This window comes from Mchenga conophoros, linkage group LG3 (genome assembly GCF_057382185.1).
Source record: "Mchenga conophoros isolate Kocher_MC1m ecotype Shallow Benthic linkage group LG3, M_conophoros_male_GT1.1, whole genome shotgun sequence".
Taxonomy (NCBI): Eukaryota; Metazoa; Chordata; class Actinopteri; order Cichliformes; family Cichlidae; genus Mchenga; species Mchenga conophoros.
In genome coordinates, this window is record NC_140528.1 from 55,258,595 (window position 1) to 55,283,121 (window position 24,527).

The window sequence follows — 24,527 nt, forward strand, 5'->3', positions numbered from 1 at the left end:
GAGAAAGTGAACGGGCAAAAGAGTGAGGGAGGGAGTAGAAAAGCAAGGCTGAGGTTAAAGAAAGGTTAAGCAGGGCACGATGGTGGAGGAGAAACAAAGAGAGAGAGGTTACAGAAGGTTTAGACAGGTGACGACGTGGGTGAAGAAAGTATAAACACACAAACACTTTATTTTCTGGCTTTAAATGTTTGTGTGAAGCTGAACGGTTTCCCTCATTTAACTTAAAACACTGCATGTCCCCTTAAAGAAAAGATTACAGTTCTAAAAACTTGGTTTTTTAGGGCCCTTTTAAGGAAAAACCTGCAGCAGAAGGAAAGAAGGAAAGGTCATGAAAAAATTTATAAAATATATAATGTAGCACAATAGCGAAGCCAAGTGGACTGCTGCAGGTTTTTTTACTCTACATACATTTTTAAAATGTATATGTATACAGACTGGTTCGTGTATTTTGAGCTGGATAGGTCCATAAATCTGTCATTTATTTTTTGTTGCAGGGCTGTATAAACATAATTAGCAATTTATTTTTTTTCGATCGTCACGTTAAATCACATCACCCATCAGTGGCTGCCCGAGCCACCGTGTAGGACAGATTTGTGTGTTTTGGCCCTGGTGTGTATATGACAAGGTTAGGAAAAGTGTATTTGCATGAAGTGCTGTACTACCGATCTACAGTTTCTGTAATGATGTAACCACATGTGGAAAAAATATGAATAACTGTGTATAAAGTAAAAATGAAAGATATCAGTGACCCAGTGAAGAATGAGCTAGGTGTAAGAACCACTCATGTATGGCACCGAGCTGAGCTTTCCAAGTGGTGGTGGGGGGGGGGGGGGTGGATTAAGAGATTAAGATTAAATAGCTGGGGTCAGCCATGCAAATCAAGGAACAGTCCACAAGAGAGATGAAGAAGAGAGTGCTGGCAGGGTGGAATGGGTAGAGAAGAGTGTAAGGGGTGATTTGCTGCTATTTTTTACAGGATGGTATCATCGTTCCTGCTGTGATGTATGATTTGGAGACTGTGGCACAGATGAGAGGTCAAGATGCCAAGATCTTCACTCCGAGTGAACAGAATGAACAAGACATGAGTACAACTGAAGGACAACTTGATGGATTTGGAGACGGAGTTAGAGAGGCAGAAGGATGATGTATATATTGGAAGATGGAGAAAGTGCAGCACATGTAGGAAGTATAGGTAAATAAAGTTTCAAAAAATACAACAAAATAAATAATGGTAGAATAGTACAATAAAGTGGATCTGTGGCATAAATAGCTCAATAAATTCCCCAAACCAAAATAAAATATACTGCTTCTAGAGGGAGTGGTCAGCATCTGATTGGTTGAATCAAGTAACAGGTGAGGTGTTATTGGTCCGTGGGGAGGGAGGAGAACTACCATATGGTGATCTTTCTCATCTTACTGACCCCTTAAAGCTGAACTGAACCCTTAATGATGTGGAAGAGGCAATCAGAGAGGAAGGTTATGAGAAGAGCGGGGGTCACAGGAAGGGAAGAAGGGAGCATTGAGATGTGGAGGCTAAGCAGGAGGAGTGAAAAGTGGAAGGAAATAAGAATTTTCCACAAATCTCAGTCATTAGAGCCTCAGCAGCACTTGAACCAGCCCTGCTGTATGTTGCTGAGGCCTCAATCAGCTGATTGGAGATAAGCTGTTGCAGAGAGTAGGGAGCAGAGGGAGGTCACGGGGAGGTTAAAAGGGCAAAAACAGGAAGACGAGGGTGAAAATGCAGCGAGACGAGAGAGGGGAGGATGGATGAGAGAGGAGGAATGAAGCACTCGAGATGAAGGAGAAAGGGGGGAGGAAAGGAGCACGCTGCTGCTCGGGAAGGTGTTGAAAGGATTGACCCCTGAACCTTTGGGGTCACACACTCTTAGTCATTTATGTTCCCCCTCCTTCTCCTCCTGCTGCTGCTGCCATTTGAGATTTTGTTTGCGTTTCTATTAAAATGCAGAAAGGACACAAGATTAAACAGACACACTCGAACTGTTTTGTGTGTTAAAATAAGCTGTGCTGCGGTGCTTTGAATGACAAGCTGTCGGGTGGAGATGTGGATTTAATATCAGAAAATAAAACCACACACACACACACACACACACACACACACACACACACACACACACACACACACACACACACACACACACACACACTCATTGTTAAATGTTTGAGAATGTCTTGTACTTCCACAGGCACACGCTTGTAGCACTTTTATTTATTTTTGTAGCAAACCTGGACGTAGAATCCCATTTGCAATCAAGACCAACCCCCCCCCCCGTCCACTCTTCTCCCCGCTTTCCCTTTTCCACCTTTAAGGCCCACAATTTTCCACCCGCTGTGGAGCAGCGGCGAGCCCGAACAATACTCCTTTGTTACACTCGCACACGTACCGCACGTTGACAAATGTGGGCAGAGCTGCGATGGATGTAAACACGGGCCTAAAGCCCAGCGTGTCGGGCAGAGACGAGGGGAAGGAGAGGCGAGGTGAGCGGCGGTAGCAGCCAGTCCATCAAACCGGTCAGACTGGGAACTCTGAGCTACAGCACGACAGCTGGAACAAAGCAGCTGCTCTAACAGATCCTTGAGTCTTTAAAAAAAACATTTTTTTAGAGAGCATTAACATATACAGGCAATTCGTCTAGTAGGTCTTTTATTTTGAAAGTTCCCTTGCTTCTAACCAACTACTTCTGCTCCTTCTCAGCTTGTTTTTCTTAAATAAAGTAAAAATAGTCGAGCATCCCTTTTCCAACTAGGAAAAACATGTAGCTGCTTGGAGATTGAAGCATTTTTTTCTGGACTTTTTAGCCTTTATTTTGACAGGACAGTTCTGAGTTGACAGGAAAGCTGTTGCACGCATCAAAACATCCAGGCCTCTGCAATAGCCTCACAGCATTTGGGTCACATGCTCAGCCCTACTACCTACGCTGGTGCCACCAGATAGTTGTGGAGGTTGAGCATGCAACGTCTTCAACCTCTGAGCGCCGATTGGCAATCACACAGGTCACACGGTGGAAGTTAGCCTCTCTCCAACAATTGCGGTCCGACTCGGTCACTCTCACAGATTGCTGAAGCTTCATTACCTTCTTTCTTACCCCTCCGGTTTGGAAAAACCTGCCAGAGATGTAAAGTTGCAAAATCGTTCTTCTTTACCTTTCTTAAAGGGAGACAGGGGCGTAGAGGGCAATGTGTGATAAGAGCTATACATTTGCTAAATGAATTTTTTTGTATTGAATATGATATAAAACTAGTGACTGAGACTAGAAATCAAACAGTGTTTTCAAAGACTTAAAAAGAAATGAAAAGTCTATTTCATGTAAACACTCTTATTGTTGGATGCTTATAATAAACATGGGCTGAAGTTTCAAATAAAGGGGTCAGGTGATGGGATGTTGGGCTATAGTGGAGGAAAATGTCTATAAAGAGATCAAAAAGGTGAAAAAAGACTGACTTCTTGACCTTTAGCAAGCAGATGTGTTTACTTCAGTAAAGGTGGAACACTTATGCTCAGTCACGCTCACTCCAGTGGGAGACTGTAGTCGTTTATTTAAGAGGGGAACCGGCTTGTTATACTGTTTTGTTGTAATTACACTGCTGATTGGCGGATGTGCATATAAAACAAAGATTCACATAATGAAGTTGGTGTGTGAACAGGTACATTCTCAGTATGGTCATCTCAGACAGTATGGAGCGCAGGAGTAGACAAGCCCCACCCACCAGTTCCTCACACCCTATGTTTGTGTGGGGCAGCCAATCAGAAGAAAGCTGGTGCCATGAACATAAATAGTCTGTGAGCAGTTACTAGAAACATTTGTCTTTCTTTGTTAGCAGGTTTTTGTCGGGTTCATGTTGTTGTAATTTATTCACGTCTGATCCTCGTGCTGTCTGATCCGTTCTTTCTTTGATTCTCTGCTGGCTCCGCCTGCTGGTGTTCTTCTCTCTTTCAGCTCCTCTCTGTTTCGTTTATCTCTCCTCACCTTCTCTGGTGATGTTATATTGTCGCACAAACACTCGTGCTGATCTCAGCCCGTGTTTCTCACCCCGTGCTCACGCTCTCTCAGGGACAGCGAGCGCTGTATAATGCAGAGTTCACAGCGGTTTGATGCCTCTCATTTGTTGAATACACATTGTTCCACTGAGGGTCAAACTGGGAATTAAAAAACAGTTTTGTCACCTCCAAACAAGCTCAACCTAGTTCTGACACACTACCAGGGAGAGCTGTATTTCTACCATTCACCACATTGTTTTGTTGGTATCTTTGTTTTCAAAGGGCACGGTTTAATCAAGGGAACGACTAAAGAGTGTAGCTGAGCATGATGCCAAAATCCACATACAGCACTTTAGATCTTAATTTTTTTTAACAAATACTTTTTTGTTGATATTCTTTTTTTCTTTATTTAAGTTTTGAAAAGGAGCGCGGACAGATAAAGCATGAAGGACAAGGTTGTTTGCAAACCTTAGAAATACAAAAGGGCAACAGACGGAGAGCGAGAAAGGAAACTGTCCTTTATGGCTCAGAGACACTAGAGTCAAAATATGACGCCCATCGTATTATATTCATATTTGGCGACTGATCGCAGGTAATTGTGGCGACCATTTTAATTGCTACTTTTAAGGCAGTGGCACATCCAATCAGAAACTAACAGCAGACTGACTCTTGTCGCCATTTCATTGCCGTCATGATGCACTGAAATCGGATTGAAGGTGGCAGTTGTTGCAGCCGTTTCAAAGATGATGAGATCACAACTAATGTGGCTGCAGCATTAGAGAATTGGTTAAAGTATAACGTTGGAAGCTAATCATGGTATTGATTATTAAATTCCAATCTCTTTAAATAACTGAGGCAATGGACTGCAGGGAACATGAACATAAATGTAATTTCTGAATGTACAAATTTCATATTTCTCAAAAGAAACTGTACCGTGAGGAGGGACGCCTTCAACATCGTTTGTCTGATCCCAGATGGAGGGCTAGCATGAACACAGCACACACTCGGTCTGTGTTTTCTGGGACCAGGTGATTGGCAGTGGGGTTAGGCCTCGAGGACTGGAGTTGTTCCAGGGTATCCAATAGATGCTCTGTGGCATTTGGGTCGGTGCTGACCGAGCTGTTTTACGATGGAGCATATTATACTGCCTGGTGATGCTGTTGCTTTTTGTCATGAGCATATCAAAGTGACTTCTACTTGAATGCTGGCACCCTATGTTCCCAACAGAGCAGTTGTGTTGTCATAATTAAAGACAAAGTGTATTCATTTATTTTTGAAGCTGTCAAATGTCAAAGTTGGTAAAACAGTGGTGTTTTTGTGTTTGTGGTGTATTTTTATTCCTGTATCTGACCTCCTACAACAGCAACGTCAGCTGGGTAGATATACGTGCGCTGGTCTGGTCAGTAGCTCAGGGAGCTTGTCATGTTATCTGCCCACTCCTGGGCCTTTATCTCTGAGCTCACCGGTTACTGTGGGATCTGGATACGTGTGTGTGTGAGAGAAAGAGAGAGAGAGACTTGTGGTCTATCTTAGCACAACAGAGATAAGGGCGAGAGAGCTTCAGTGTAATGGGAGGAACAGATACGAGATGGTCAAGTTTAGACAGCCGATTCTGTGTCTCTTGCGTGGGTACGTTTTAGTTTGATGTCTGAGCGGTGACGCTAGCCAGCCATCAAAGGCAGCTTCCCTATCTCCCTCTTACTCACGTATGCACTAACATGACCTTCTCCATCCTCGTGTGGGTCTACCCTTTTGATTTTGTACCTCATTACATGAGTTCTTCCCCTGTTGTCTACCAACCTCGATTAACCTGAAACACTGGGTTGTATGCTTGTGTTGTTGGCGCTTCACAGGCTGTACTTGCAGTCCATCCCTGCAGCCGGTCTTACCTCCAGTTTGTGTTTTTAGGGTTTGCGTGATGTGTTTGAGAACTACTACAGAAAGCAAAGGAGGAAACAGGCCCGTCTCGTACTGCAGCCCCACTCTAACATGGTATGACTCCGCACCCTCACTTTGTGTGTTATTCGATGCACTGTTATGTCCACACACTCCTAACTACACTGACTCCACCCTAGCCCTGCACACACACACACTCTCAAGCTGTTTGAACAGCCAAGGCCTCAGTCACACAGGCCTAGACTGGCTAGTGACCCCTGGCAACCACCGATGTATACCCCGACATGTTGGCTTGTGGTGGCTGGCTTTCTACTGGTAAAAAAAAAAAAAAAAAAAAAAGGTATATGGTGCTGCAAAGGAAACCTTCTCATGATTGTTTTGGACACCTTAAAATTGGGCTTAAGGTAGAAAGATCACAGAAACACGATAAACTGAGGACTGATGAGTTTGTTTAGTGTTGAGAACAAAAGGCAAATACTCGCCCAACGAAATGAAACTGCAGAAAGTGCAACACAAACCAGAAACTGAGAACATTCACCTTCAAAGTAAAGCTTTTGCCTTACTGCTACAACCGGAGTGTTTCAAGATTTGCAGCTTTTATTTTGAAGGCGAACATTAAATACACTGAAATTAAATGTAATTACCCTCCTGTTGCAGGACTCTATTATAAAGCCTGCACCCTTTATCCTGTAAACAAGCAGATAAACAGTGGTTGGACAAAATTGTTATGATGAAAAATACGACAACCTCACATAGAATTACAGTCAATGTCTCTGCCACTTGAAAATGGTAAATGGCCTGTATTTATATAGCGCTTTACTAGTCCCTAAGGACCCCAAAGCGCTTTACACATCCAGTCATCCACCCATTCACACACACATTCACACACTGGTGATGGCAAGCTACATTGTAGCCACAGCCACCCTGGGGCGCACTGACAGAGGCGAGGCTGCCGGACACTGGCGCCACCGGGCCCTCTGACCACCACCAGTAGGCAACGGGTGAAGTGTCTTGCCCAAGGACACAACGACCGAGACTGTCCAAGCCGGGGCTCGAACCGGCAACCTTCCGATTACGAGGCGAACTCCCAACTCTTGAGCCACGATCGCCCCATGATGAACAGATGTTGCTAATGCATAAAACAAAGAATTTAGATGCATATATTTGAGTAATCTGGTATAAGTTTGTTTCCTGTTATTCTGATATCTGTATATTTTCACATTATTAGTAACTCCCTGTTTCTCCCTCTGTTTGGCCTTTGTGTTGTTATTTATTTCTAGCATGAAACTCTGGAGGGATACCGGCGGTACTTCAATCAGATTGTTGGGTAAGTTCGTCCGCCCGCTTTTATTTATTTCCTACTCCTTGAAGTTTTTCTAATTTCCTTCTTTAATTTCACCCTAATTGAAAGTGAACTTTTGCCAAAAGGTCAGAATGAAAACGTCTGTTTAGAAATAGTTGTAAATATTTTCAAAATGGCTCATAACAGATTTCCACCGACCGACCATCCGCCCGCTCATTGTGAGATTTCTGTGTACCTTGGCAGAGGAACGTTTGAGTGAAAGCAAACATTCAGCATTTAACAGCACCTCATTTCATTTCTTCTGAGTGACTTGTGACCATTTGACATCTTTTCATCTCCCTCCTCTCCTGCTGTTATTCCTGCCCCCCTTTTTTCCCCACTCACACCCCATCCTCCACCTTTTCTTTACTGTCCTCTCATCCGTCACTCCGTCCCACTTCTATGTTGCGTCTACACACACGTCCGCTCGTTCTCCCTCACATGCACGCAGCAGTGAGGATTGATAGTGTGTGTGTGATGGCGGTTGGCGTGTTGCTGTTATTCCTTCTGTCTGTCTTGCTGGAGCAGACGCTTCTATAAACACTGGACATCAGCTCAGACTCATGCACTCACCCTCAGGTCTGTTATTCCCATCTGAAGTGCTGGAAAGTGCCATCCTTTGTCTGTTATCCACTAGTGCTTCTTCATCCATGTCTCCCACCCTAATATTCTTTCATCTGCGCTCTCTGTTGACATTAAACACTTCAAAATAACTCCAACTAAGGCTTCCTTTAATATCTGCATTTATTTTTTTTATGTAATAGTTGTGCATGCCCACAAAACCAGAGTTATTATATATGTTTAATTAGTAACTGTGCGTGTTTATATGAGGAAATATATGGGGGCTGAAACTGCCAAAATAACAACAACAAAAAAGATTAAATGGATGCATTAAATGACATCAAAATTTATTTTTAAAAATCTTCATCACGCCATGTTTGTCTTCCAACTTACTAACTGAAGATTTCTCACAATATAAATGGCTGCCTCCAGGAGACACTCATTAGAGAGCTGAGGCACTCGGCTCATCCATTTGAAAATGATACCGTTCACTGATGAGCCAATGAATAAGCAAACAGAGAAATGTATATTAATGTAATGAACTCAGTTATAAGTTTAAAAAATGGGTCAACTAATAAAAACGTATGTACACTGTTCAAAAAAATGAATGCAACACCCGATCATCAGAGTGCAACAATAATAAAATTCAGCGATATCAGTGTGTCCTGTTAAGAAGTTTGAAGTATGGTGAGGTAATTTTTGCTTCTTTGGAGCAAATCAAAGTGACACAGTTGCTCTGGAGAAGTAACAACAGGACAATCCTCTAAAAAATGGATTGCAGGTGGTGGACAGTCACTGTCCTTATCTTCTTATCTTGGGTTTGGTATTAGTGTCCTTCTCCCTGCTGCTACCATGAGTTGCTACCAGGAGGGCATACAGGTTGCACATGCTTACATGCCAACAGGTTTGCTGTCTCTGCCAGCACAGTCTCAGGTGTGGAGGAGATACCAGTAGATGGGCAGTTACATGAGTAGAGCTTAAAAGGGCTTATACCATTAGCTGCAGCATCATCTTCTCCTTCATGGAAGGAGGAACAGCTTTACAACTGTACAGCAGAATAACCTCCAGTGCTACTCACGTTCATAATTGGACTCCATGATGGTCCTCAAGTCATTGAGTGGGATCTGTGCAGGTCACTGATGAACTTCAGACTTGGCAGGTTCTCTTCACAGATTCAAACAGGTTCAAACTGAGCATGTGTGTTAGATGTGGAGACACCATAGCAAATGTTAAGCGACTTGCAACCTTATTCAGTATGAACAGTTTGGCCCTGGGTTAATGTTAGTCTGCAGAGATAGATGCTTGGAGAAAGTTGTCCATAGGGCGGGATAAAAAAATCTAATATGTAAGTTGGATTGACCTAATAATTGCGTGTCTAAATCAGGTTAAATCACTTTCATGGATGTGGTACATTTAAAATCAGAATTTGTACCAAAGTGTTTTCTGGTTGATGCTTTTAAAGCATAAATCCAACATATATGTAAATCAAATGAAAAGCAAAGCTTCTCAAATGTGAAGCTGTTCTGTATCAACATATCAACAATTTTTTAAGTTACAGTTATTCTTTCTCAATGAGTTGGATTTGTAGGGAAATTTGTGCTTTGTTCCACTGTGGTACAAACAGGTAGAAGATGCTGCTTGGTCTTCCATAAAAAAAGTGCACAAATCTTTTAGTTTCTTACATGAAGAAAAAGCTGGAAAAAGTAAAAATCTGTTGAGTGAATCTCATCATATTTATTCCCTTCAGTAATAGCAAAGAGAAAAGTAACCATACATAGCCGGGCCACTGATCCGACCGCAGTGCGGCTCATTGTGGCCTGGCAATGCTCGGTGGGCACTGGTTTGAGTTAGACGTGTTGTGAGTGGATGTAAACCAAAGTCACTTTGCAGGCGATTTGATCCGTTTCACACAGGCATCATTTCAAGACAGCAGCACAACGTGTGACTGACGGGTTTGTTGCTGTGCTCAGATATCAGCATCCTCGCACGCCTGGCTGGGCGAATGCGCCGTTTGCCTGGCTGTCATTTGCACTTGCAAATGATTTTAAATCAGAGAAACATGGCAGCTCTTCTGGAAAAGTTATCAGAATTGACTCGAACCATCCCAAAGTACTCTCAGGGTGAAAATAAGCCACACAAGTGTTTGTCTTTTATTTGAGATTGGGGATATCTCTGAACAGTCCCTTCCTCTGCAGTCCAGAAACATGTTTTCATTTGCGTTCCTATTGCCTAATTATTTTTAATTCACTTTGCAGCTGATTTTAAGGATTGTTTTCCACAAAAACATCTTGTAGAAAAAAAATGGATCATAAAGAGAAAGATGAACCAAAGAAAACCATTTGTCATAGAAAAGATCAGCAGCTTTATTTTTATGAAAACCAGATTTCACATTTCTCTGTTTGACATGATGGAAAATACAGTTATTGTCAAGAGCAGCAGATGGATTAATAAAGTGAAACCTAATCTAGATCCTGGTCTTTTAACTGCTTCGCTTATGTGAAAGTATTTCTAACCTTGGTCCGGAAAACATGACAGTACTGTTATATTTGCAAGAGGCAGTATTAGAATCAGTATCCCTTGATCCTCCAAGACTTTCTTACCAACGAGTCTGAGTACAGCTAACACACAGCTGGACTTGTTGCCATCTCCCACAAGTAGTTTTTTTCTTGCTTTCTTCTTTATCTTTGTTGTCTTCTTGGCCTTTTTTTTTCTTCATCTGCTTAGTCTCCAGCTGCTTAACTCGTCCTTGTCTTGTTTCTTTTTTTTTTTTTCTTTTCATCTTTTTCCGTCGTCGTTGTCTTCGCCGTCTACAGGATAACCTAGAACACCGTGTGCTGCCGTATTCCATCCGAAGAGAATCGCTGTATACCTTATCAAAAGAAACTAGTACTAGAATTTCATTATGACTTTTATGAGACGCAGCATCTTGACCAGGCTGAACATGTTTCATGTTTAGTCTTCTTTATAAAGACGTTGTTCTCAATAGTAACAAGTCAACTTCTTTTAACTGTCATATTTGATTTGCCGCAACAAAATCTGTAAGAAATGGCACGTAAACATTAGTGGGATCTCCTGTTAGCTGCTTCAGTGTTTTGCCAGTTGCATGTTTCCACTGGTTTTCAGGTCTAGTTGAACAGAAGGAAAGTAGCTCCTGAAAAAAGGGATTAGAACAACGGAAGGTTTTGTATCACTGGCTTTGATGTGTGACATTGCTGCTAAGATTTTAGGTGTTTTTTTTTTTTTGTTTTTTTTTGTGGTGCGTAGGGGACTAAACAGAAAGCACAATTCAGTTCTGTAACATTCAAGAGGAGGCAGACTTCTCTACAGCACATATATCAGAAACTGGGCAGCCAACTCCAGAGCAGTCTAAAGGATAAATGTCACTGCAGCTCAGTATTCTGCCAAATATGTGAATCTGATTTACGGGTGGACTGTCCCTTTAAATCTGTTTGTATATCCCTTCCAAAGTGCACCTAAGACAAATCCAATTTGAATCCAGGAAAGACTCCTACTCAAATATTTTTCAAGTTATATCTCATTTATTTAATTTGTACAAAATCTGAAGTGTAACAAGGACAATTTGCTGTTGCGCTGGAGGTTTCAGGCCAAGCTATTTCTTGGATAGTAATGGTAGAAACACTCTGGCACCTAACCTCCTGGTTTTTGTGCATATTGAACTGTAATATAACATGCAAATTAGTGCGCTTCAGTGAGCTAGGTGGATTTGGACATAGCCCGGCACTCAGTATTTATGCAAAGCTAAGCTAACCATGTCCTGGCTCCAGCAGGAGTGGTATTGTTCTCCTCCTCTTACTTTTGGCAGGAGCGTGATTAGGTATATTTACCAAACTGCCTAAGTAATTCCATCTGTCTCTCTGTTCTCCTCGCTTGCAGCTTCTTTGTTGTGGAGGATCACGTCCTGCACACCACACAGGGTTTGGTCAACAGAGCATACGTAGAGGAGCTCTGGGAGTTGGCGCTGTCCAAAATAGTCGCTGCCCTGAGGACGCACTCTGTGAGGCGAATCACACACACTCATTAAATACGAAATGCATGTTTCCACAAAAGTCTGAAATGACACAGACACACCCCTCCCTCCTGTTTCCTTAGTCATACTGTGACGACCCTGACCTGGTGCTGGATCTGAAGAACCTCATTGTCCTGTTTGCTGATACTCTGCAGGTATGTGTGTGATTAATTCCTAATATTTCACTTCGAAAGGAAGGAAATCCTCTCGTTCCCTTTTGCATCACGCTATATGAAATGCTGTTGTGTTCTCCTAAGATATTTGACCCCAGAGGCCCGTGATTCTTGTTCAAAGCATGTTTTGTAGTTTTTACAAAACAGACTGCTGCCAGCCTCTTAAAAAAAAAAAAAAGAAAGACTTTCTGTCTTAATTCGTCCATTTTTAGAAATGGACCTTAATCATGTGCTGTCAGTTTGCGCTCCATCCATTTATTTTCTGGCTGTATTTATGAACTAGCCTGGATGGATTGAGTGTGATGTATGAGAGGATGAAGGGGAGATAGAGGGGATGTGGGTGAAAACCGGATGGGAGAAACATTCAGAGAAGAGTGAGGCACATTAAAGGCGGGGAATGATGAATGTGTGGTTCGATGTCCAAAAGTCATTCATGTACAGAGATGAAGTGCTGCTGAATGGCTAAATTTCTACTCATTGTTTATGTTTGAGGGCGTTTCTGTTTTATTTTATTATTATTTTTTGGAATTCTTCTGTATTTCTTCCAGCAGAGAGGAAACTATACCTTGGGTTTTCTTTATACCACACTCTGTCTTATGTTGAAGGCATGTTGTTTTCCAACCTCATTTTAATTGGTCCTTCCATCAGTCTTTATTTTGACATTTCAGACATTTGATGCAAAATATTGTTTTGAAAAATCAAATAATTATGTGTTTAATCTCATCCACCTGTATCAACTTAGTCCTCCTAGAGCGAAGTCTTGTCAGACAGCAGCCCTGTTAGCCAGCTATGTGCTGTCACAATCTTCCCAGGAACATGTCCCAGTAAAAACACCCCAAGGTCAGATCGCTCAATGCTCAGAGAAACTGCAAAAAACCCAAGAGCTGCAGCTTAGACTTTACGAGCCTCAGTTAGCTCATAACAGCGCAGTTACAAAAAGACTAAACAAGTATGGCCTGCTTAGAAGGTTTGCCAGAACAAAGCCACTTCCCTCTGAAAAGAACGTGACAGCACAGCTTAAGTTTGCAAAGTTGCATCTTAGCAAACCACATGTGCCACATCTGGAGAAACCCAAACACAGCATATCAGCATAAACACCTCATACCAGCTGTCAAGCACAGTGGTGGAGGCATGAATATTTGGGCTCGTCTGTCTGCTCCAATCTCCGTGGAAATATCCTTGGACAAGATACTAACCCCAAAATTGCTCTCCGATGCATCGGGGTATGAATGTGTGTGAACGTTAGATAGAAGCACTTATGTTAAAACAACATAGTGTGTAAATGGGTGTGAGTGAGTGAATGAGGCAAGTTGTGTTAACCATTTGAGTGCTCAGAGCAGAAAAGTGCCATATAAGAACCAGACCATTTACCATGGTTTCACATGCAGCTGCTCTTCTTTCCTTTCTGCAGGGTTATGGTTTCCCTGTGTCTCAGCTGTTTGACATGCTGCTGGAGATGAGGGAGCAGTACGGAGAAATCTTACTCAAGAGATGGAATGTCACCTTCAGGTAGCGAACGTTTTGTTTCCACGCTCTCCTGATAGCTGTTTTTCAGTAGCTGGGTTCTAAATACTCCAGTGTGTGCCGCACTGACCTTCACCTCTCTAACGATACGGTCATGAAGCTCGTACACACACACATATTTGTGCAGCAGCGCATGTCTGTGGGAAACGTCCTGGTTTTGAAGTTTTACAACCAGCCAGAGGGAGGAAGTGTTTTAAACCAACGTCCGGAACATTCTCTGCCCTTCAATGGGTACTACCCCCTACAAAACTCTGAGTGTGAGAGTGCGTGTTTGTATTCGGGCTAAACGTGCCATTGTTTCAGCACCGCTTTTGTCCAATGACACCAGTGGGACTTGCAGCAGTGAGAACGGACAAACAAACACACACTCCCTCTCTCCTTCCTCCATCTTTCTCTTTCACACACACACACATCGTGGAAGCCACAGGAATTTTGTGTTGTATTGTTGGGGAGAGGGAGAGAGCGCGCTCCGGTTCACGGCCTCTCCATGGAACGCTGGAACGTCCGAACTCTGGAGTGCCAAAAAGACGCGGGGGTGGTGAAAGAGGGCAGGGTGGTAAGAAAACCTCAAGAATTAAAACGACCCCCAATGGGATGATTGTTTATATGTATCCTCTGTGGGTGTGGGTGTGTGTTGACCTCTTTGGAGAAGATGGGAAGTTATTTACCTTTGATTTATTTGTTTCTTTGCCCTCTGCAGGCAGGTGATAGACCAGGACAACTACAGTCCAATCCCAGTCTCAACGGAGGAGGAGTACAGACAATACACTTCCCAGTGTCCCTTTCAAGACCCCGAACTGGAAAAGGTAGAGAACATAGACGATATAAAAGTGTGCAAAAAGAGTTTTATACTCTGAAAAGTGCTGCATGTTGCTTCTTGCAGTCATGTCAGTTTAATTTCTTCCATGCAAAAGCTTCTTCCCTTTAGGAACTCTCAAGAAAAAACTACCTCTATGCTTGAACTTGCTCAAGTTAGCTTTTGTGCAGTATGTGAATTAAAGTTTGAGTAAAATCTCACTTAATCTCTTATTTTTCGCCCCATTTCCTCCAGCTTCCCTTCCCAAAGAAGCTTCCCTTCTCAGAGTTTGTGCCAAAAGTCTACTGCCAGCTAAAAGAGTTCATCTACGCTTGTCTGAAATACTCTGAGGACCTTCATCTCAGGTACATGCGCTGCATGCTTACACTCCTCTGCCACTGACAGTCCTGGTGTCAGAGTTTAGTGCTTTTGATTTTACAGATGCTTCTATAAGCAGCATGGAAACACTGATTGAGGACAGCCAGCTGAAGGTGAATAGATTTGTTCTGTTCACCTTGAATCTGATTTTTCTGTGGGCAGCAAACAGTGAAACGCATTCAGTGACAGTCGTGGTTTACAAGATTCAGAAAGGATTGTAGCTCCAGATATGAGTCACTTCAATAAATCTGTGTTGGTACACATTTAAATGTAGATTACTGTGCAAAAGTCTTGCGCACGTCTCAATTGTATATATTTGAGAAGAGCTTGAAAGTCAATATTTAGTACGGCCACCTTTTATTCTTCAATAAAGCCTGAACTCTCTTAGCTTTCTTGTGATGTCTTTAAGTATTTCTCCAGACTACTTGAAGGATATTCAAAGTTCTTCTTTGGATGTTGGCTGACTTTTGGTCTGTTCTTTGTCAAGATGATCCCACATTGCTTCAATAATGTTGACCCAAGTTTGAATTCATCCCTCTGTAAGACCTGTTGCCACTAATGTTCTTGTGTAATTTGGCATAGTGCAGCCGTTTTCCCCTGTTTGGCACAAAATAAAGAAATGAGGTGTTGTTCAAGACTTTTGCGCACAGTATTGTCTAATAGATCTGATGCTATAATGAAGCTTCCCAAAAGGAAAGGAAATACAAATGAAATAGATAAATATGCAGGTGTCTGTGTTAAACCTCAGGCTCACAGCATTTTCATATCCACTAGTTACGCTCTGATCATCTCCCACATCATTCCAAATAGTTATACATTCCTGGTAGCACAAAAGAAGAAGAATTTGTCTTATCAAATTATGTCTTTGTGATTCATTTAAATAGTTTACTCCCCACATTATTCACTCTGTAAGAGAAGCTCAAAAGATTTATGGAAAAATAGACGGAAGCTGGTCAGTCGCTAAGGTCTCATTTGAGCTTGATTCAGACTTGAGACGAATAGAAACAAACAGAATGCAAGGACACCCCCCCCACCCCCCATTGCTCTTTGCTGTGGTTTATTTTGTTCCCTGGGGGCAATCACATTTAGGTTTTCCACTTCTTTTTACATTCACTCACGTCTGCTCTGATCGTTTCAAAAATCTCACCCCAGGAATTTTGTGAGTCCTTATATTGATGCTATGATTCTTATTCCTCATGTTGAGGAGATGATTGTTATTCTCTGACTGAAAAATTCCAAAACTCTGGGGAAAAAGTAGTCGGGATTGTTGGGAGCTGCGTCGACCCAAGTTGTAGTTACATTTCTATGAAGGTGCAGCTTATAGCCCAGTGTTTCAGGGGAGATCGTGGTGACAGCGTAGCTACTGTGCAAATTTCCTGCTGAAGCATAAATGTCCAGAAACTCATCACTTCACCTACAAAATGTCGTCTCTCATCACCTCACAAAAATCATTTACAATAAAAGATTTAGATGAGAGCTGATTGTATTAGCTGTCTTTAGTAATAACAAAATCTGCATTTGCAATGACTGCACACTGATGCGGACTCATCAGTCTCTACCATTTCGTTGGGTAACTATCTTTAGTCTGTGGTACTTATAAAAAATTGTTCAAAAGTCATTGAAATGGGCTTTTGTGTGAGCAATTATTCATATTCATATTTTTTTTTTATTCAGGCAAATATTTTCACCAGGTCAGGATCAATTGTTGCAGCTCAAACGATTCAGATTGACCACAAACTTCAACGCCTGCACACCTTCTCCCATTCATTCTCACTGACACACACACACTCAGCAGACAGCAGACGCCGTTTGGTTGATTGGTTCTTTCCATTCTGACCAGGGGTTTTTGTCTCATTAGATCTGGCTCGAGTGGGATACAGCATGCACACACACACACACACACACACACACACACACACACACACACACACACACACAACTCTGCAATCAAATGCAGCTTCTGTTCTGAAAAGGTTAAATGGTAAGCGTGTGTGTGGGTTATGGTTGATGGAAGAATTAAGTAAAACAATGCAGCTACTTTTCTACTGAGAAGATGAGCAATCAGAGGGATTCAGCAGGCCTGGGCCTCAGCCAGACGCACACACACAAGCACACACAAACACACACACACACAACAAATTTCCCGCTTAATGTAAAAGCTAAAGATCCTCACTTTGAGCTTGAAAAAGCAGAACAAAGAACTGAACATTCACTTCCAGAATAGCACGGACTCTGGGTCCTTCAGTTTGAAACACATTATTAGAGTCATGTTCAGATTTGCGTTGTGCGTTCCAAATGAATAACATTTTTTACTTGTACCTGTAACTCTGAGTCATATAGCTTTAATATTTTTGTGCTCTTGTCCGCTTCTGTAGACGAAGCTCTACGAATGTTTAGTGGCTCCTTGTGCGTATGTGTGCATCAGTTGATTCTCCCTGGGGGCTGGGAATTGGGGAGGTGCCATTGATCCGTGACCGGGGGAAAAAGGAGACGGCGGCAGGAGCAGGGATGATTGGGGATGGGGAAAAAGAAAAAAGAAAGTCCAAGGCATCTAATTAAAGTCATCGGTTTAGAAAAGCAGAACAGTTGTGTGTTTGTGTTAGAGACAGTTTAGTCACCATCTTTGCCACAGATCTGTGTGAAAATGAATCAAGCTGAAGAAGCCTGTGTCTCTGGCACTTTCTAGAGCATATGAACTCTCTGAAATGCTAAAAATTGAAAGCATGAGCAGAATTCACTGGAGCACAAATAGTAGAAGTAGTAGTCTTCTGTATTTGTTGAGGACTCATTCCTACAAATACAGTCTGCTTTGGTCAGATTTATTGGACAGTGGAAACGATTCTGTGTGCGCGTCTGGACTCTTGTGTCTGAACCTGTCAAAATGTTCCCGACAGATGTTTTTCAAGTAAAAGTTTTTTTCTGGTCTCTTGCTGACCAGACAGCACTAATCGCTCTTCTCAATCAGAGTAATGACTCCACTGTTTGACCTGGCTGGATTTTTTTTATGGCCATGCACACCCTGCTATCTGGTTACTGCAGTGGCATGCCTTCCTGCCTGTTTCAAACAGACATATACATGGATACACAGATCCGGAAGCAGACGGGATGATGGTGCAGGACTTTGGTCACTGATCCCAAGCACCCCCCACACTCCGACCTCTGACCGTAACCTCTGTTCACTTTTATAATTTGGTGGAAAGTGGGTACACTTGCATGCATATGCGCAAGTGTACTTTAGTGCCTCCATGTGTGCTTGTCTTCTCCTGTTGTTCTAGACTTGTGTGTTTCAGGCAAGCTGCCATAGTAGCTATAAGGATGACATTTTTAGCCTTGGGGTTGATAAAGCCACCACTTTGGTCCAAGTTCAAATAGCGAAACATTTACCCAATAGCTCTGCATTTCCGCACAATAGACTTTAAATAAAAACTGGATCTACCCACTGTGATGTTACTCACTATTATGGAAACTACCTCTTTTAAGCTACAATTTGAACATTTTGCCAATCACCATCATTTTTTTTCATGTTTTATAAAACCTGGAGGTGACAACTGAGCTATACTGACTGTTCTGACTAACAAATTGAGGTCACGACATACTTATTTGACTTGCATGGGAACCATTACCTACTAGTTCAAAAATCTATGCATTCCAGGAATTCAAACATGTTCATGTGCTGTGAAAAAGTATTTACCCCTGAATATAGATATATATAGATATAGTTGAACAGTTGTGAACCTTCCCAGGAGTGAATGGGCTTCCAAAATTACTCCAAGAAAACATTGACGACTTATCCAGGACGTTGTAAAAGAAAACAAAAAAACAGTGCACATTAGTACATTGAAATAGTTAAGCAAAAATGGCATCCATGGAAGAGTTTCAAGGACAACCCCACTGTCAAACCAAAATAATACAAAGGTTCATCTCACATTTGCCAAAAACAAATCTTGATGATTCCCCAAGATGGAAAATATGTTGCCTACTGTTCGAAAGCCACAGCTGTTATGGACCAGTCAGCTCTCTATAAGCCCTGGCTGATATGGTCAAACTTATCGGTGTGTTAGGTGTGGAAATATATCGGTGGTTTCAAATTGATATCTACTAAAAATCTCAGTGACCTTGACCTTAAGGTCAGTTCACTTGTCATTTGAAAATCTTGTGTATGCAATTACTCGAGAAGGAAGTCACTTAGGATACCATCTGGTAGGAGGGTGAGGAGTCCTAGTTGCTGTTGCCAGTATTTTGCAGAGTTTTCTAGCACTGTTGACTTTAGAACTAACTAGTAAATCGTAACTACTCAATCTGTGTTATCAAAGCATTTAGTAAAAGACAAACCTGCCTTTCCAATAACTCAAATACAGACTGACGTCGTACTGGTGCTGATTTTCAAGCTCTTGCATCACCTTCTCCCCAGTTCGTCATATCTTCCATCCCACATCTGCAGCATCTGTTCACTGCAGCATTCATTAAAAAAAAAATGATGGTCTTAGCTCTGTCACTATTCTTTTTTTTTGTTACTTTCCGTCTTCCCAGCTGTTGTCTGTGTTTAAGAGATCTTAAGTTGGAAAGCACTTTCTCTGGCATTACTATGTATTTTTTCACGTATCAGTGGACTTGCATGCACAAGACAATTATATTCGTGTTCAAAGATAAGTATGATAAGCTCTAAGAACTAATTTATTTGGAGCAGCTGTACTTTTAGGTGTAGTTCTGCAAGTTATTAATAATCCCATTTATCAGTTTATCCAAAGTTCTTCTCGTTCACTATTAGATATGAGTTCATTATGCCTGTTCAGGTAATATCAGGTGCAAAGAGGCTTTTTTTTTTTTTTTGTCTGGATGTCTGTCAAACTCAAAAAACACTTTGGATTGAACATGTCGGACCCTTGGATGATACGTGTATAGGAGGCTGTTGTTTGAACTATTGCAGTACTACCTCAGAAATTCTATTATTTATATTCAGTTTGGAAATGATTGTATAGTCTATCGTGCCAAAGTAGCTAAAGCAGACAACTAAGACATAATTATAGGCCTGACGAAGACCTGAGTGTTGGACTGGCAGGAGCCTGAGTGATGAAGGCTGTGCAAGTTTGTGACGTTTTTGGAGGAGAAGAAGATGAGGTGATGTTGGCATGAAAATATGTGCGAAAGACATCAACCTGTAGCCTAGAGGTAGATCAGCGGGAGCTGTTAGCCAGAGGATGGTGGAGCTCATGATGAACCAGTTGGAGAACAGTCTGGAAGGTGAAAATGAATCTGCTGCCACACAGATGCCCATGAGCCGGTCCAGTGGAAGAAGACTGTGGGTGTGAATCTGTCAAACTGTGAATATGAACGAGTGTGTTGCTGAGAAACGGCATGCATGCTCAGCCAGCCTATTTGAGGTAAAGACTGGAAAGAAAACAGAGGCGATTGTAGATGAAAATGTCAACACTTATTGGCCACATTTTCCCCACAAATACAATCAAGTGATTCAAAATTAAGCTGCAGATGTCAGTCTTGTTCACAGGTAGGTATTGGATTGCAAACACTTCAAGCCGCTGTGGACGTCAGAGTGGTAATATTTCCAGAGCAGTGCTGGCACGATAACAACAGGCATGAGCACATGCTTATGTTTGAGACTGGGAGAGCTGAGTAGTTCTTTGACATCGGTCAGTTGGAAGTTTACCATGACAAATGTGTGAATGCAAATACTCTGGATTGCCTCAACCCATTTTTGATTTCCAGGGGGTGTTAACAACAGATGTAGACAATGTACACAATGTTTCTGGATGCAATTGGATAGACCTGCACCAAGTCCGTGAAATGGATCGTGGGAAGTAACACGGCATTAGAGAACAATTAGAGGTGTTATATGGAAAGCGTTCTGAATTGTAGAGGCCTGCAAGAAGAAATGAATCAAATTGATCTAAGTGACGCTAGACGTAATTCCTAGTGATGAATCGCCAGATAGCATTTCAGCATGGAAAAGATCCATCTCGTTTGTTACATTAAAGAAATTATAAAGAAAGCAGTTGTAATATATCGTCAGACAGTGTTGGGTGTAACGCATTATTAAGTAACGCGTTACTGTAATTAAATTACTTTTCCACTGAAAAAGTAGAGTAACTGATTACTGTTCATTTTTAGGTATTTTAATTAGAGTTACTTACAATGTATTTGCGTTACATTGTAAAATAATTAAACTCGCTGAATATCATTATTTAATTATTTAATCAATAATTTGTCTTCTAAAGGTAAAAGTAAACTCTGCCGCTTTAACGTCGCTGTAGTGCAGGTGCGCGTCATTTCGCGCCAGTTTGCTGCATAGTCGTATTCTAAAGCGGAAGATGTCGGACTCGGCTGAAGCGAGTGGCTGTTTTATGAAATAGACATATTCCCGTCTCTTCACTTTTCTGAAACAAGCAGACAAGAACATTACAGTTATATGTAAAAACTATCAGCTGCTGTTAATAGCAGGAGTAATCTACTGAAGCGCCTGACACGAGAGCATAGACGAACACTTCAGAGTGATCCTTGTTCATCATCCATGGATAACACCGCGGCAACTCCTGCTAAGCAGCAAAACCTGATTTTACTTCAGCAGCACAGAAAGCGTCTGAAGGTGAGCTTAAAAAATGATTGCAGGCTACGTTGTGGAAGAGATGCTACCGCTGCGTACTGTAAAAAAATTTATTTATTATTTAAAGAGTTTAATTTCTATTGTTTGTCCACTCAAGGTTTATAGGGATTTTAAGAAGTATTTAGTTAATTTACTTATTGAGTAATTAATACTCCCCCACCTACAGATAAAAGCCAATTATAGCTTGTAACAGCTTGAAGATTGTAGTCTTCTGACATTCACAGTTAATCGCAAATGTAAATCTGCAGGCTATCTGACGACAGTGTTGAGTCAGTTACTTTAAAAAGTAATTAATTACTAATTACTTAATCAATATTGTATTTAAAATACTTAACTTAAGCCTCTCTGTGGAACTTTATACGTCACATTTTTTATGTTACAATGTTAGTAACCCAACTAGGATTTAGTTATGAGTAGTTTTTGGCCTAAATCTCAGCATGAGACTGATTTAAAGGAGTTGTAGGCAGAATCTAAAGTTAGCACATTCTTTATATATATTGTAGAGTCAGTTCATGACCTTTAATAATCGTTTGTCTCGTCATTCATTCTTTTGTTTGTTGTACTAATAATTTATATGTGCAATCTCTGGGCAGGTATGTGCACCAGTAGATAAAGTATAGAATATAAATACAAAATATAAGCAAGGTAGTTATTTTCAAATTCTTGGCAACTACTGTTCTGCCTGCCAGGGGTTTGGTGCCTAGTGCACAAGGCACCAAACCCCTGCAGTGCCTGCTGAATGGACGGATTGATATACAGAGCATAAAACCTTATGTGTCAAACGCACCTGCACCTCTGCAGATAGACACCCTCTATTTATGAACCAGAATACCTCATCAATATATAAGTGCTGCATGAAAAGATTAGGAAATGCTTTTTTGGTTGATGTTCACATTGGTTGGTTTTGTAAAACAGAAACATGTGACCTATGTAGTGTAGCTGTAAATGCAAGACTGGATGTCAAAAAGGTTGCAACTCCCTGAGCAGACAGTTGCAACTTTTAATACGCAGAGACTTAATAAGCAGAGAAGCTCATCAGACTTTCATATCTGTTGTGTGCTGAGCTGCAGTTCACAATCACATTGACTGAAACACTTCTGATTTTTGCTCTCGGTGACATCATAGCAGCTTTTCTGTTCCTCAGCATCATTTTCGGTTGCTTTGCGAGCTGCTGGGACGTAATGTGGTATGAAATCTGCTGATTCAGTGACGGATGATCCAGAGAGCAGTGCTGGGGAGCCAGTGAAGCGCGAGAATCAAGCACGACTGGAATGTTTTTAGTTTGCCATCGTAGTTCGCGAGACGCACGCTGGTGGCGGTTACACACACACACACACACACACACACACACACACACACACACACACACAGACACACACACAGACAGAGGGAGAGCAGAGTTTACTTGGCTGGCAAATCGGTTACCACAGTTGATTCTTTTATTAAATGTAGCGAGTGCTACGTGGCGCCACACGTTTGAACGTCCACAGTGTTTTGTGTGTATTCAGCCCGTCGCTGTTTTCACTGCTGACTGCGTTCATTTTTTTCGTTGTTGTCATCGCTGATGCTGCTGCCTGTGTATTTTTAGAAAATACCTCCTGGGCGTGCTGTAAACACGCCTCATCTGAAGGCTTCTGGCTTCCCTTTGACAGCGCAGATCGCCGTGCATTTATTGTGACTGATGGCAGCATAAATACAATGAAACTCAAACCCAGCTCTGCGGTGTGTCTATATTTGTATATGTATGCGCGCGTTTCGGTGAGTTCACCAGCATACATTGACTTTTTGCCACTCTCCACCATTTCTGTCCACTCGGCACTTCTGCCGCTCCAGGAATTTTTTTTCTGTCTTCCTCCACCACCCCCCGCAACCTTTGCTCCGATTTGTCGGAACGTTTTTAGGATTCCTCTGCTTTTTTGGAAAAGCAGTGAGTTTGAATTCCAGCTTTCGCTCTCCCTCAGGCAACTCAGTGTGCATGTGTGTTGAATTCCAGGCACAGACAATTTACTGATTCAGTTGGAATGTATTTGTTGCCCACAGGGCTCTGGATTCAAACACAGAAAATAAAACACAAACACAGATTGTTCATCATCCCTCAGCGGGAGAAAGCGATTGCTTTCATTCACAGTGATTATCTCTGCCTGTGCGACTCGTTTTGACCTCCCCTGACCTTTTCCTGCAAGAGCGTGCATCATCTTCTAATACTGTGTGCTTTACCTCTGGTCTCTCATGGGTTACGACCTCTCTTCTGTCTGTACACGCAACCTTTTGCCTATCACACAGAGCCCGAAGTCACACGACTTTTTGTGTAGTTGTTTCCAGGAACGTGTTGTTATTAAACAGGAGGCCAGAGAAAGAGACACCCTGCCATAAAAAACTTTACTGGACCCCCAAAATTGTGCAGAAAATTGTCTGGGTTTCTTCACCAAACATCACCCGCATTTCAAACATAACAAAGCTGATAGCGTGTCGGAGATTCTTTAAGTGGGTCTGATTTTTCTGCCATCAAACATTTGTTTTAATAGGAAATTTGAGCTCATTTCAGAGTTAAGTCCGCTGGCTGAGCACAGCTGGTAATTTTACAACTATTAAAGCTTTAAGAATTTTAAGAATTTGGAGGAAGAAGTTTGATTTCTGTGATATTCTGTGGTCATACATTTAGGATCATGAGTCCTAAATGACCAGTTTTTGGTTGGCAAGTTTAAAGCTGAAGTCTTATCAGGGCATTTAGGATGGCGTTAGAGTTTTAATGAGCCTGACAGCTCATAACATGGTAATGTACTTGTTAGAGTTGGCTGGCATTTAGACTTTTTCCCAAATGGAGAGAGTCGCAGACAGAGAAATTCACTTAAACTGTTTGTACTGGCTTTCGGGCGTAGCAGCTCTCTGCAAGAAATGGAAGAAATCGCTTCTGCACAGTCACAGACTCTCCCGTTCTCTTCGCTTATGTATTTATTATGTATGTGTTTTTCTCAGCTCCACAGAGGTGGACGATATGATCCGCAAGTCGACAAATCTGCTGTTGACCAGAACTCTTAGCCACTGTCTGCAGTACGCCATTAAGAAGAAGAATGTCGGACTGGCAGAGGTAATGTGTGTGTGTGTGTGTGTATTTTTCCAAAAAAGTGGACAGATAAAACCACAATGGTCACTCCAAAAGGTCAGACATTTTTCTGAACTGAGGAAGATGTGGGGAGTTTCTGTTCTCCTACTT

The 24,527-nt window shown here is 41.8% G+C and overlaps 1 protein-coding gene across 2 annotated transcripts in view; it reads left to right on the top strand.

The window, feature by feature from the left end:
- The window catches only part of exoc6b (exocyst complex component 6B), a 127,798-nt gene that overhangs the window by 43,377 nt on the left and 59,894 nt on the right, over positions 1-24,527 (top strand). For both annotated transcript variants that reach the window (XM_085263567.1, XM_085263568.1), the window contains exons 9-16: positions 5,906-5,989; positions 7,174-7,220; positions 11,691-11,811; positions 11,907-11,978; positions 13,408-13,505; positions 14,221-14,326; positions 14,572-14,681; positions 24,290-24,401. In XM_085263567.1, the coding sequence (XP_085119693.1) occupies positions 5,906-5,989; positions 7,174-7,220; positions 11,691-11,811; positions 11,907-11,978; positions 13,408-13,505; positions 14,221-14,326; positions 14,572-14,681; positions 24,290-24,401 (750 nt within the window). The remainder of the gene's footprint in view (positions 1-5,905; positions 5,990-7,173; positions 7,221-11,690; positions 11,812-11,906; positions 11,979-13,407; positions 13,506-14,220; positions 14,327-14,571; positions 14,682-24,289; positions 24,402-24,527) is intronic.